General features: G+C 35.1%; 1 protein-coding gene across 1 annotated transcript in view; it reads right to left on the bottom strand.

The window, feature by feature from the left end:
- Positions 1-4,970: 4,970 nt before the first annotated feature.
- Positions 4,971-16,110, bottom strand: part of LOC127840426 (uncharacterized) — a 31,224-nt gene continuing 20,084 nt past the window's right edge. The window contains exon 5 of the mRNA XM_052368841.1: positions 4,971-6,793. Within this exon, the coding sequence (XP_052224801.1) occupies positions 4,971-6,793 (1,823 nt within the window). The remainder of the gene's footprint in view (positions 6,794-16,110) is intronic.

Genomic DNA, 16,110 nt, shown 5'->3' with positions numbered 1-16,110 from the left:
GTTTTCATAACGGTTGCTACTACATATGTTATCTGGAGAGTAAATTCATGCATCATCATCATCATCAACAACATCATCATCATCGTCGTCATCATCATCAGCAACATCATCATCATCGCGTCGTCATCGTCATCATCATCATCATCCTCATCATCATCATCATCATCATCACCACCACCAATATCACCACCACCACCACCATGATCATCATAATTCATTATCATCATCATCATCATAAACATCATCATCATCATCATCATTGCCATCATCAACATCAGCATTTCAGCATCATTAACAGAAAATAGCGTCATAAAAATAAGCATGATCATGATCAGTATATATATGATAGAACGACAAATCCGTTAGACTAGTTTTATAATTGATTTTATTGTATCCAAATTATCATACAAATTCATAAGTTCCCAAATGCACGTAACATAATTTTATATAAAAACACACAAGCGATACTGATAATTGATAATTGCCTCACAATAATTCAATATCAAAAATAAAGTATAATTAATATAAGAATCTTCACCTGAACCTGAAACAAAGCTGTTGAAATTATATGAAATTTAACATAGGGCAAGTGAATTTCATTGATAAATCTTAAATGTTCTTGTCAACGACTCACAACATTTAACATAGGGCAAGTGAATTTCATTGATAAATCTTAAATGTTCTTGTCAACGACTCACAACATTTAAAACAAGGGACAAAATTGTCACAAAACCAGGTTTTCATTGTGAAAAAAAAAATCTGAAAAAGGGAGAAAACTCAAACTGAACTTTTGAAATGACCAAAAAAAATTAACCCCCTTTGTAAGTATTTTTTTTTTAATCTATTTTTAGTCGTGGCGACCTTGACATTGGAGATATTGACGTCATTCTTTCGTGGGACACACCGTCCCATGATGGTGAACAAATGTGCCAAATGATTTTAAAATCTCACAATGAATGACATAGTTATGGCCAGGACAAGCTCATTTATGGCCATTTTTGACCTTTGAACTCAAAGTGTGACCTTGACCTTGGAGATATCGACGTAATTATTTCGCGCGACACACCGTCCAATGATGGTGAACAAATGTGCCAAATGATTTTAAAATCTGACGATGAACAACATAGTTATGGCTCGGACAAGCTCATTTATGGCCATTTTTGACCTTTGAACTCAAAGTGTGACCTTGACCTTGGAGATATCGACATAACTATTTCGCGCGACACACCGTCCAATGATGGTGAACAAATATGCCAAATGATTTTAAAATCTGACAATGAACGACATAGTTATGGCCCGGACAAGCTTATTCCGCCAGCCCGCCAGCCCGCCAGCCAGCCAGCCCGCCAGCCAGCCAGCCCGCCCGCATTCGCCAATCTAATAACCAGTTTTTTCCTTCGGAAAACCTGGTTAATAAGGCGAGTAAATTTCATTGATACATCTTAAATGTTCTTGTCAAAGACTCACTACATTAAAATAAGGCGCATTAAAATAAGGTGAGCATATTTCATTGATAAATCTTTAAGGTTCTTGTCAAAGACTCACAACATCTAACATAAGGCGAGTGAATTTCATTGATCAATCTTAAAGGTTCTAATCAAAAACTCACAACATTTAACATAAGGCCAGTGGATTTCATTGATAAATCTTAAAGATTCTTGTCAAAGACTCACAACATATAACATAAGACTACTGGAATTCATTGATAAATCTTAAAGGTTCTTGTCAAAGACTCACAACATTTAACATAAGGCGAGTGGATTTCATTGATAAATCGTAAAGGTTATTGTCAAAGACTCACATACTTGAGCCTCGCTGTGGGAATACGGGGCGTAATGCATTCGCGTAAAGTGTCTGTCCAGATAAGCCCTGATAAGCCTGTAAAGTCCGCACTGGCTAATAAGGTACGAATCTTGTCGCTGTTATGGATTGTTTCGAATAAATGAAGTCTCTTCTAAATTTAAAATTGAAATTCCAGGTAAAGCGAAATTTGTCGTTACCGGTTAGGCTGTGCTGACTACGCAGGCTAATCTAGGACGACACTTAATTCGCATGCATTAAATCCAGTTTTCAGAGAGCGCGGCTCATTTCAAAAAGAAGGTTATTTTAAGCTAAGTATTTATTACATTGTTGATGTACTTAAAGGTGTTTTTTTACATCCACTGCAAAATGTTTATTTTTATAAATCAACAAGTTGTCTCGTGGAAAATATCTAATTTCACAGAAAAACGCGATAGTAGTAAAATTGTCATGAAAGAAATGTACCGACTGCATGCACACTATCGATTAAGGTAATGAATTGCAGTACCAACATGCACACTATCGATTAAGGTAATGTATTGCAGTACCAACTTGCACACTTTCGATGAAGGTAATGTATTGCAACAAACATGCACACTATTGATTTAGGTAATATATTGCAGTACCAACATGCACATTATATTAAGTTATATTAAGGTAATGTTTTGCAGTACCAACATGCACAATATCGATTAAGGTACTGTATTGCAGTACCAACATGAACACTATCGATTAAGGTACTTTATTGCAGTACCAACATGCACACTATCGATTAAGGTAATGTATTGTAGTACCAACATGCACACTATCGATTAAGGTAATGTATTGCAACAAACATGCACACTATCGATTAAGGTACTGTATTGCAGTCCCAACATGCACACTATCGATTAAGGTAATGGATTGCAGTACCAACATGCACACTATCGATTAAGGTAATGTATTGCAGTACCAACATGTACACTATCAAGTAAGGTAATGTATTGCAGTACATGTACCAACATGCACACTATCGATTAAGGTAATGTATTGCAGTAGCAACATGCACACTATCGATTAAGGTAATGTATTGCAGTACCATCATGCACACTATCGATCCAGGTACTGCACTGCAGTTTACATCTAAAAAAAGTGCTCATTTATTTCTGACTTTAAATGAGAAGAATATATTGAACAAGTTAATGTGTTCAATTTGACGATTTTACCAAACAAATCGAAAATACATGTATATACATTTATGCGAGAAAAGAGGGATCATGCAACATTTTAAAAGATCCCTGTATAAGGAGAATATCCCATCGATATGCCCCTTTCAAAAAATAACTTTTCTATGGAAATATGTAGACTTACAGTTGAAACATAACACGCAGTGTGCACAATGAGTCGATAACACAATGTTGTACATGATGAATTCTAACATGAGACAAAGTAGGATATGGTGAATGCTAGTAGTATATGTTGCATTATTACATGAAACAAAGTAGTATATGATGAATTTTAACATGCCACATAGTAGTATATGATGAATTCTAACATGCCACAAAGCAGTATATGACAAATTCTAACATGCCACAAAGTAGTTTATGATGAATTCTAACATGCAACAAAGAAGTATATGATGAATTCTAACATGCCACAAAGTAGTATTTGATGAATTCTAACATGCAACAAAGAAGTATATGATGAATTATAACATGCCACATAGTAGTATATGATGAATTCTAACATGCAACAAAGAAGTATATGATGAATTCTAACATGCCACAAAGCAGTATATGATGAATTCTAACATGCCACAAAGTAGTATATGATGAATAATAACATGCCACATAGTAGTATATGATGTATTCCTACACGACACCAAGTAGCATATGATGAATTCTAACACGACACGCCGTTTGATTTCAATATGATGAATTCTAACATGCCACATAGACGCATATGATGAATTCTAACATGGAGCAAGAAAGTATATGATGAATTCTTACATGTCACAAAGAAGTATATGATAATTTCCTACACCACACAAAGTATTATATGATGAATTTTAACACGACACGCGGTTTGATTTCAATATGATGAATTGTAACGTGTCACAAAGTATTATATAATAAAATATAACGCGACACGCGCTTTGATTTGAATATGATGAATTCTAACATGTCACAAAGTATTATATAATGAAATATAACGCGACACGCGCTTTGATTTGAATATCATGAATTCTAACATGTCACAAAGTATTATATAATGAAAGATAACGCGACACGCGCTTTGATTTGAATATCATGAATTCTAACATGTCACACGGTATTATATAATGAAATATAACGCGACACGCGCTTTGATTTCAATATGATGAATTCTAACATTTCACAAAGTATTATATAATGAAATATAACGCGACACGCGCTTTGATTTCAATATGATGAATTCTAACATGTCACAAAGTATTATATAATGAAATATAACGCGAAACGCGCTTTGATCTGAATATGATGAATTCTAACACCACACGCGCTTTGATTTCAATATGCTACATTATAACAGGACACGCGGTTTCATTTCCATTGAAGGAATTGATCACAGTTTATTCAACACATGTTGCAAAGTACTAATTGAAAATGTATAAATTTAGAAACGTTTGCTTACATGAGCACTAAATCAAATCTGAATATTTTTTTCTTTTGAAACATGTAATGTATTGAATTACACATTGTATAAATGCTATTTAGTTATTGTGTTGTGATTGATAAAGTCTATGTAACGTGTCCTTGAGTTTGTTGGCATGCTACTTGTTACATTTATGAAGCAGCGATAAACATGGCGCAAATTACGCTTTCAGCTCAATGTGACTGAACCTGTCGTTATTTTAGTACACATTGTATAACTGCTATTTAGTTATTGTGTTTTTATTGATCAAGTCTACGTAAAGTTCGTGTTAATGTATTACTTATTGAAAAATCTGAACATCGAACATATTGTGCGTATTTCTCACACACAAGCATTAAGTGAAAAAATACTACAGTCGTAATTCAAACGTGCAACAACTGTTCTAGACATAAATATGCATGTTTGGAATAACCATGTCTTACAGACGCATCTTTTGATACAATCATGTCTTGAAGACGCATGCATTCATGTTTTGATTGTCTTACGGACATATGTATTCAAGAGTTTGAAGCTCCATGACTCTGCACTCGCATGGAAATTCGATATTTGATTCCTGGATTAAGATGTCGAACGAATGATTTATAAGTGTCATCATCAACAGTGCCATCATCATAATCATCATTCTCAACAGCAACATTGCCACGTACCGACCAGGCAGAATCAGCAGACTCACACCATCTATCGGCACGTATCCGGTCTAATATTCGGAATCGCTTCACTGTGATATTCCTCTGTACAGTCAGTTCTAGGTGGACGGGGATATATTCTTCAGGAGGAAATATAGTTGACATACTCCATCTATCATTATATATGCATTCTGCACAACCGAATTCCAGCTTGCTCTCAACTGCCTGAGTACACGCAGACAGTGCCTTCACTAGGTCGCGTAATTCTGGCGGAGATATTCTGGTACAGTAGAAATTGAGATACTTCAATGACTGAGGTAGTTGTAGGTCGATATAAGCATATACATGCAATGTAAGCGTTTTAAGCTGCGTGAGCGAGGATATTGACTGTGACAACTCAGCATTTTTTACCTGCAAACCTTCCTGAATATCACTTAAACTCAGACGCGTGATATGCAGACCACGCAGAGCCTTCGGCAGATAATCCCACAAATTCGAGTAAGCACAAACTCTCACACTAAGCGTTTCCAGCTGTATAAGCGATTGAAATAGCTGCGAGAAATCCCAACTCTTGAATCCTACTAACTTACAACTTCTGAAACCATTCAGACTCAGCCTCTTGATATTCAGCCCGTGGAGGGCCTGACAAAAAGCGGGAGCCTCAACGTCAGACGCGTTCCACAATCCAATACTAAGCGTTTCCAGCTGTGTAAGCGATTGAAATAGCCGAGACGATGGTTTCATTGCCAACTTTTGCATCGCATCTGCTATGGAACCATTCAGAGTCAGGCTCTTGATATTCAGTCCGTGGAGGGCATCCCACAGACCGAGATGACTGCCAAAATTCACTATTATATTTAACGTTTCAAGGTGTGTTAGAGAAGCTAGAAACTGTGCAAACAACGATAAATGTTGCACATATGTGTCATTCAGTTTCAAACTCTTGATATTCAGACCATGTAGAGCCTCCCAAAGACCGGGACTGTCGTTGCTTTTCAGCACACTGAGCTTTTTCAGCTGTTTGAGCGAAGATAGCAACTTGTGCAGCGATGCCACGTGATTAATGTCCAAACCTTCTCGACTGCCATACAGACTCAGACTTTTGATAGGCAGACCATGCATAGCCTCTATCAGATTGGGCTGGGCATTCAGGTACATACAAATAATTTCCGTATTGTATGATAGGAAAGCCTGCGACATTGAGAAATTATTTACTATCAGACCATACCATACACTATTTACACTCAGTGTCACACGATTCATAGTAAGGCTGTTCAGAGCATCCCACAGATTGGGATCGATACGAGTCCATGCAGACAGTTTAATGTTAAGGGTTTCCAACTGTATTGACTTAAACAACTCTACAATCTGGGCGTTCAACACACCATCTGGCTCAAGTATACCGAGATTCAGACATTTGTTTACGTCCGTCGTTATTGACGCATTTATCCAACTATTGAAGACGCCCTTTATACGCGATGATATGTGACATTGGTTCAGGGAACACTCCACCTCATGGTCCAGTGTCAGAAGCGTACTGAACAAACTGTTCAGCCAAGTGGAGGAACAATTGATATCCCACAATGTAATGTGTTTAATAGAGGGCAGTACTGGATTTGCACTGTCTAGAACAATCCAGACCGGGTGTTTTGATCTCCAGTGCGGCTGTTCTGATCTAGCAGCACTGTCAGAATCTGTAAATATAATTACATTCATAATGGTTAAGATCAAACTTAGTTATGTATTATTCGCTTTGTATTTCTTGACCGCAGAACATATATAATAGTTGCAATTTCGTTCGCATTTGCACTGGATATCATTGAATATTAACAATGTTGCAAACTAGAAATCTGTCCGACTATGTAAGGAGTTTACTTGTTATAACATTGTCTACGGGTAACACGTATTGTATAAAATGTCTATATGTCTATGTCCATTACGTCTTTATAAATTAGGCGAGCAATTCGACATACAAGTACAGGGGCCGTAGATCTGGACCTAGCTTTTGATCATGGCAATACACACTTTGTGGGCCCTGTGAATATAATAAGAGTTTAGTTTAAACTTGTATGAAAACTGTGATCCTATCTTTCACCCATCAAAACATCATTATTCACATTAGTTCAGGTTGCGATGTCCTCCTTTTAATACAACTGTGCAGAATATCCAATCTGGAAAAACTGTATACTCGTCCTCCTCCTCATCATAATACGTTAATATATAAAAACATATACATGGAGGCAATAACTAGCAGAAGTGAAGTAATACATGACACCTTCGCTTTTTCACCTCGAATAAATATTTGTTGTCTATAGCTCAGACTTATATTAACCAAAGGGGCCAATATGATCCATATGTCCATGTGTTTGTTATATGGTAATCATATGCCTTCGGAAGACGGCCAGTTCTTACTCAATAGGCATAATCTGAACAATAGTTTAATACCAAAATCTGTAAAGATGATTAAATGCATAACGGTTAAGATCAAACTTAGTTATTTATTATTCGCGTTGTAATTCTTTACAGCAAAATATATATTACAATTGAAAGTACGTAAACAATTGCACTGAATGTCATTAAATATAAAAAGAAGTTGCAAACTAGCAATGTTTCCAAATCTGTAAGGATTTAGTTAATTTGTGAAAGCAGTGGACACAACGAACACGTATTAGATATGTAACCCATGCGATTAGTTAGGTGCTCATTTAGTCAATCCCAGTGAAATGACCTTTACAAGCGTGCCGATGAGCACGATACAGTGCTACAGATCATATATAACACAATTTGGTCTTGCTGATTCAAAAATTCTCTTTAAATGTCATTTTATTACTAAAGTATGTATAAAACATAATGAACACAATCACACTCAATATTTCATTAAACTGTGTATTGGACCATTCTATAATGTTTCATATCAAATATCAAATCTATGGGACGCTTCCTTGCAGAGAAGATGTTTTTGCAATGATTATCACCCAGCAGTCGACCAAAAAGATTATGAAAACGTTCGAAGAAAGTCACTCAATGAGCGTTTAGGGAATTCTAAAGAAATAATATCCGCCAGTCCATTCATGTTGCCAAATGACAATAACATATTGCTAAATGACAATTGCATACTGCTAAATGACAATTGCATACTGCTTGATTACATTTGATTTTTGCTTTATTTTATTTGTTACAAAATAACTGCGTCTTCCTTACGTCTTTATGCTTGTTTCTATCAGTTAGTGAAATATTGCTTGCATACTTCTTTTTAATGTTAAGTCGATGTATGTTAATTATGTATTCTATTCTCTCGAGTAAATGACAAATGAATTAAATCTGTTAAATTGTTCATGTGGCTATCTTCTTGTTGCTGAAATATTATCATTTTAATAGTTAGTATTGCTAGAAAATGGCATGTTTTGTAAGTTCTACTAAGCAAAATGAATAAGCACCAGGCAGCAGCTCACATGACGTAAACCGAATGCCGAATGCATTAACCTTTTGCATGCTGGGAAATTTGTCGTCTGCTGAAATGTTACAAGTCTGCTGACTTTCTAAAATTAGTATTTTCTTCGATTTTTTTTTCAAAGAATACTATCAGAACAGCAAACAGTTTGGATCATGATGAGACGCCACGTTCTGTGGCATCTCATCTGGATCCCAACTGTTTGCAAAGGCCTTCAAAATTCGGTTCCAGAACTGAAAGTGTTAAGACAAATGCATTAGTAATACTGAATGCATACACAACGGAGAATCAGAGTTGTCGTTCGTTTGCGGTTGTTTTCGCAAAAGGTTAATATTTAAAACGGTGTTGTATTATATATCTACCAGATGAATTACTCTTCCGCGTCGTTTCGAATGTATTTTTCACTGTTCTTATTCAGGTAAAGGTTACTTGTTTAGTGTACTTGTTTATTAGGTAAATTGCATACGATTGTAATCCCTGCTTCGAACGTAGAGTTGTCATTTGGTTTGTGATTAAGGTCTATTTGAAGTTAATGGACGTAATCTTGTTTTCATTTGTAAACACGTCCCACAGTATTGTTGTAACGTAAGTGGGTTACGATGATCAAAACGTCTAACTGTTGGCTTGTTTGAATTTACTATTAATTTCATTCTTTTTCGTCGCATATCTTCGTAATATTGTTTTTACTAGTTGATCCCTAAAACGGCATGGAAATTCATACAAAGAGCTAATTAAAATGGAAAGCAATGTAAAATAAGTATGCACAGTTACCTCATTTACAAACAAAAATAATTATGTTTTCTGGAATTAAATGGTTTCTCTTTTTCATTTCAATCTTTGCCTTAATGTAAGTTAAAAACACAGGCAAAAAAAACATACAAACTAACACATCATTATCAAGATGTTAGTACATGTAGTATAATGGGGGGGGGGGAAAGATTTCACATAAAGATGGTACTTAGATGATCAACGCAGATAAGATCATATTTCTGTGAAAAATGTACATAAACTTAGATCAGTTAGTGTTATATATGACTACGTAACAGTTATTATATATCGAATCTATGATTATACTACAAAATGGTGACTTGTTTTTATAAATAAAAAAATAATGTACATGAATACATTTGCAGATATGAGCCAACAGCAAAGAGCAGCTGCTCTTTTAAGGCAGGCAGCAGATTTGTTGAATGTCAACACATGTGACAGGAGTACACAGTACCTGCACCTACACCAGTAACCTTTGTCAGTAGCACAAGTGCTGCAAAGGCAATTTTGCACCCGACAGTAAAAGAAGCAGGCATGCACATGCAAATACAGGAACTGTGGCAGTGTCAGCACTGGACTATTACATCCAGGTGTAATCAGGTAGGCATCACTAAAGAGGCCTGTGCTAGATATTTTGGAACTACAGTCTATACCACACTAATTCTTTTTTTACTGTAAAGATTTCTATTGTTTCATAATATTTATGCATATACATCTTATTTTACTGAGCAAACTTAATGAAGTCATTTATTATTGAATACTTTCTAATTATTGTTTACAAGACCTTCCTGTACTTTCAATGTGTTCTTGAAACTACCTACAAAATTAATGATTAGGAAAAATGCTTTTAGCAACTAACTCTAAAAAGGTTTATGGAATGAGTTACATAGTTAAGGATATTTCAAGCACTTTTGAATTAAAAATTATTTCCCAAGTGTACCCGTCCTTTTTTCAATTGGGCAAAGACATCGCTGCAATACAGAAAATCAGATTCCACAACACGGCGTTTATAAGTACTGTATACAAATTAACATGTGTATCAAGTTGAGTCAAGTTCAAACTGCACAGGTTATACCGGTAATTGCTGGTATTAGTTATAGAATTAAACTGTTTTTTGCCCTTAAATCCAATGTTAATAACTATAATAAGTTATCAGTTATACAATTGCATAAACTTAACGTTTCTTAATGAGGCCTAACCTCTTGCATAGATCAAGCTAAATATTAAATGATTTTAACTTTAAAAAGAAAAATGTGTTGCATTCACTTCCCTACTGTAAATGCAGGTTCCTGGTTACAACTAATGACCTCCTGTCGAAGGGGTTAGACGTTATCAGGGAGAAACACCATCACGAAGGTAAATCAGATTAACTGGAGCTACAAGCAGCTTAAGAAAACCCTTCAGGGACCAGTCTAAATGTTTCGATAATGATAATAGAGTGTGTTATGTGTTTAATTGCTTAGAATTTTGGCCACTCTGTATCCGATATCTAAAGTGATATTTTATTAAAATTTAGAAAAAAATAAGGTCAATCTTAATAAGAAACATTCCGCTAGTTGGAACAAATTGAACTGTTTATTTAATCATGCAGCAATTTTGTTGTTTGCCCTTGGAGCATTTGGCATGCTTAAGCTCAACATAATATTAGAGAAATTGAATTATTTCACATTATTTTACTTATCTTGCAATGATTTTACAAGCATCTTTTTCACACATCTTGTAGATTGGTAAGCAGATATGTTCTTGCTAGATTTCAATGGTTTAATTTTTTAGTAAAAATGTCTTGCCTTTCTATATTGATGTGCTGACATTTAGACATTAGTTATAATTTGTTCGCAGTGAACAGCCTCGGTTAAGTATTCAATCAAGTTGAGCCGTGTTCTGGGGAAATTGGCTTTATGCATGTGTGTGAAGTGTCGTCCCAGATTAGCTTATTTGCTCCACACATGCTTATATGGGACAACATTTTCGGCCTAGACTGGATTTTTTTTTTCAAAATACTTTCTTTGAACGAAAAAATCTCATAAAACCAGAAAGTGTCTTCCCTGATAAGCATGTGCGGACCGTACAAGTTAATCTGCGACAACACTTCAGGAACATGCATTAAACCCCATTTTTCCAGAGCAATGGTCAATTTTATTCATTTCCTTTCAATATTAACATGCCCTTTATTTAAGAATCATACAGATTCTAAATGCCTATTTATTGTAAGCTGAATACTCAGTTACAACCAAAATGTGTCATATTAAAGATATTTGTTAAGACAGGACCCTGAATTCAAACATTTAATGAGGTTATGTGCTTTTCCACACTTATTCTTTGTCTTTTATAAGTAAAAGGTAAACACTAGCAACAATATAATTTGATACCAAACTGTTTTCCATATATATTACTTATTTAACATGAAAGAAGTTAAGATGTGTAAAAAAACAAAATGACGGGTTTTAATTTCTTTGTGATTTTATGCATTTATTTTACACAAATTATAAAACCATGATGAAGTATATGTAATTAACAAATATAATTCTGTTTATTTATTGTTCATCCAAGTATTTACATATAATTATACAGTAGTGCAATCTCACATGTATATGTAGGTTTTTAACTAATATTGCACCAGTGTATAGATTGTTTTGAAAACAATTGTATGATCATGTTAAAGTTGCATATGTCTAGTCATAAGCAGTATGTGTGGGATACACTAGCAACAGGACCAGAGTGATCATTTTTTTTTCAGATGATGTTTATGTAATGTGTGTTTCATCCTTGTATTAATTTAACCAGTATTCCATGTAATACATATATTTCCTAATACAATTGTAAACAAGAGCACCGCCTTGCGGGTGCAGACCGCTCATCTATTTTTTATCTTTTTAAAGGTGAAGGGACTCTCAGGAGGGGTGGAGTGAAGAGGGGTGTATAGTGTGGGGGTGTGGAATTTATTACATTATCTTCCAAAAATGAGAAAAATAAATAAAATCGGGGGGGAGGGTGAGGGTGTGGTGGTAATTTGTGAGATGATCTTAAAAAAAAAATAGGGGGGGGGGTATAGTGTGAGGGTGTGGTGGTAATTTGTGAGATGATCTTAAAGAAAAAAATTAGGCCGCGGGAGGGGGGGTGGGAGGGGGGAGGGGGGTTCAAAAAATAAATATTTGTGTTTTTTAACCGTTTAAAAAAAAATTGGGGGGGGGGTAAAGTGTGAGGGTGTGGTGGTCATTTGTGAGATGATCTTAAGGGGGGGGAGGGAGGAGGGGGGCACACGGGATGGTTTGGGTGGAGTCTTTTGTGGTATGTCAGGTAAGAGTAGTTTTGTCAAAGTATCAATCAAATCTAATCATAAATAAAGAAGTTATGGCAATTTTAGCAAAATTTGGTAATTTGAACTTGAGAGTCAAGGTCAATCAAAGGTCAAGGTAAAATTCAACTTGCCAGGTGCAGTAACCTCATGATATCATGAAAGTATTTGAAGTTTGAAAGCAATAGCCTTGATACTTAAGAAGTAAAGTGGATCGAAACACAAAATTTAACCATATATTCAAAGTTACTAAGTCAAAAAAGGGCCATAATTCCGTAAAAATGACAACCAGAGTTATGCAACTTGTCCTTTTACTGTACCCTTATAATAGTTTGCGAGTGTTCCAAGTATGAAAGCAATATCTATGATACTTTAGGGGTAAAGTGGACCAAAAAACAAAACCAAATTTTCAATTTTCTAAGTATAAAGGGCCCATAATTCCGTCCAAATGCCAGTCAGAGTTACATAACTTTTCCTGCACAGTCCCCTTATGATAGTTAATAAGTGTTGCAAGTATGAAAGCAATAGCTTTGATAATGTAGGAATAAAGTGGACCTAAACACAAAACTTAACCAAATTTTCAATTTTCTAAGTATAAAAAAGGCACATAATTCTGTCAAAATGCCAGTCCGAGTTACATTACTTTGCCTGCACAGTCCCCTTATGATAGTTAGTAAGTGTTGCAAGTATGAAAGCAATAGCTTTGATACTTAAGGAATAAAATGGACCTAAACACAAAACTTAACCATAATTTTCAATTTTCTAAGTATAAAAAGGGCACATAATTCTGTCAAAATGCACGCCAGAGTTATCTAACTTTGCCTGCCCAGTCCCCTCATGATAGTAAGTAAGTGTACCAAGTTTGAATGCAATAGCATTGATTTTCTCTGAGAAAAGTGGACCTAAACGCAAAACTTACCAAAAATTTCAATTTTGTAAGTATAAAAAGGGCACATTAATCTGTCAAAATGCAAGCCAGAGTTATCTAACTTTGCCTTCCCAGTCCCCTCATGATTGTAAGTAAGTGTACCAAGTTTGAATGCAATAGCATCGATACTTTCTGAGAAAAGTGGACCTAAACGCAAAACTTAACCGGACGCCGACGCCAACGCCAACGCCGACGCCAAGGTGATGACAATAGCTCATTATTTTTTTTTCCAAAAATAGATGAGCTAAAAATGTTATTCAGTATTTATATTATAATGACACTCTATTTCATCCTGGATGGCTTCATCCACAGTCATTACAAGACACACAGCAACAACATATTTGAGCCATGGTCTGGGAAAATGGGTCTTAATGCATGTGTGTCAAGTGTTAATCAGGGCAAATTGGCATTGAAATTTTACCTTATTGGAATTGCTCGGTAAAAAAGTCTCTGGCGAAAGTGTCGTCCCTGATAAGCCTGTGCTGATGGTACAGGCTTATCTGAGAAAACATTTTGAGCACATGCCTTGAGTCCAATTTTCCCAGAGACAGACTCAAATGTTTAAGCAATGCACCATTAAAAAAATATATCCAATGAAGAGCAGCAATAGTGGTTTGCAATTTATTGAAAATCTCATAATTGTTCAAATAAAAAAAGATTTATTCATAATTTAAAATAAGATGCAATCATCTTTCCAAAACAACACCACAATTGGCATTTCATGTAAACTTTAAAAGGCTATTCACACTATATGATAAATTTAAATGGTATTTATTATAAACAATACCATACTAAAGAAGCACATACAGTTCACACTATTCTATTCATACCAAATCATATTGATTTCAACACCAACTACCATGATCAACATTCCCATTTGCATCTTTTAAAAGGTATAAGTATTTTAAATGCTATTTCAAAACACAACCTATCATGAAATCAAAATGTTGACTGTTGACGAGGCACTGTCATGTAAAGCTCTTTCTTAAAATGCACATTTTTTAGTCATCAAGATAGAAAATTACAGTACCTCTTCGATTCCTTCAACATATATTGGTACATACAAAATAAACACAAACTCATACTGATGTAACATCCGGTGATATGCAGTCTTATTAATTACTGGTTATCTGCTGGAACACCCTTTATACAGTGTGAAAATTACATAAAAATATTATTTAATCTAATACATTTCTGGCTGAACAAAAGCTTTTTATAACAATACACATATTCCACCAGGTACATATCAACAATTATATTTTAAGTTATATCTAAGAAAACGTTGATGTTGTTTTTTTTTTAAATCATTACCTCAGATGTACAAATTCTTGTATATATCTATAAAACAAATTCATTTTAAACTCATTTTTTAAATTTCTTGAATCATCAGTGTGTTTCTAAAAAACTTTAATTCATGTATTTACATGATTTTTAGTATATACATTTAGGTAATAATAATAGAACATAATGGTGTTATTTATCATGTCTTTTGCTTGTTCTAATCGACCAATAATTAAAAAGCAACCGAGAACTCTTTCAAACCAAAACCCGTGATTAGTCATGATGCGGTAAATCTGACGAGAAAGAGACCCATATGGTGTCGGTCACTTCACTGCCATCACTGCTTTTTGAGCAAGACCAAGGTCCTACAATGTTGAAAAATAATGTTTAAGAGCCTTGTCGCGCGAATGGATCTTAGAATTTAACTTCAACAGATGCGACCAGAAAAACTGCATCTGCCTACCTGTCTGCCATAAAGTCACGTTAGGTTTCGTGGTCTCATAAGGGGACATTTTGACTTCTTATAAGAGTGTACGGATGGCAGAGGCATATCTGAAGCACCGCGCTGATATGTCTTAAGACCTATTTTTGCAACAGCTTCTTAAGTAAATTTCTCCTTTAGACATTTTTTTGTGATCAAAATCTCAAAGATAACAAGCTGGTATATATTTTTTATTACTTGTTTAAAATGTGGTAGAATATACTATTAAAGGGAAAATAAACAAAAACACTACAAGAAAATTTAAAATCAGATGCACTAATAGTAGAGGAATCGTTCGTAAAATGATTAAGGGCTCGTCTGTAGATGAATTTTAACATTATTGTTTTCACAAGAATAGCTGGATGCGGATGTTCTGATATTGCAGTGGTATATTGAATGCTTACTTAGGTGATCCTAACTCAATGCCGCATTGTCATGACAAAACCTCATAAACTTTGAAAAACAAACACACAAGTTATGCACTCACCTTGGTCGTAAAGGGTGTCCTGAATCTACCATTGGAATGATTGCTGGATGGACGACACTAGGGCCTTGGTGTAACATTTTAGAAGATCAGCATCGCCTTGAACGCATGTTTAGAAAATTGGCAAGCAACATTGGACACAGCCGGACCTGCAATAACACAACAAACATACGGATTGTTGATGACATTTACACTTACGCAAACGCAAGACTAATTTACCCATCTCTTCAAAGTCTTTGTTCATGTTAAGGTAGCGCAGCCCTAATGATTTCTCGCGAATTATTTTACGATCATTGCCTATCTTCAATGATCGGTTATTTCCG

The sequence above is a fragment of the Dreissena polymorpha genome, chromosome 8 (genome assembly GCF_020536995.1).
Source record: "Dreissena polymorpha isolate Duluth1 chromosome 8, UMN_Dpol_1.0, whole genome shotgun sequence".
NCBI classification, from domain to species: Eukaryota; Metazoa; Mollusca; class Bivalvia; order Myida; family Dreissenidae; genus Dreissena; species Dreissena polymorpha.
Note: the sequence above shows the minus strand (reverse complement) of the source record. Positions and strands in the feature narration are given on the sequence as shown.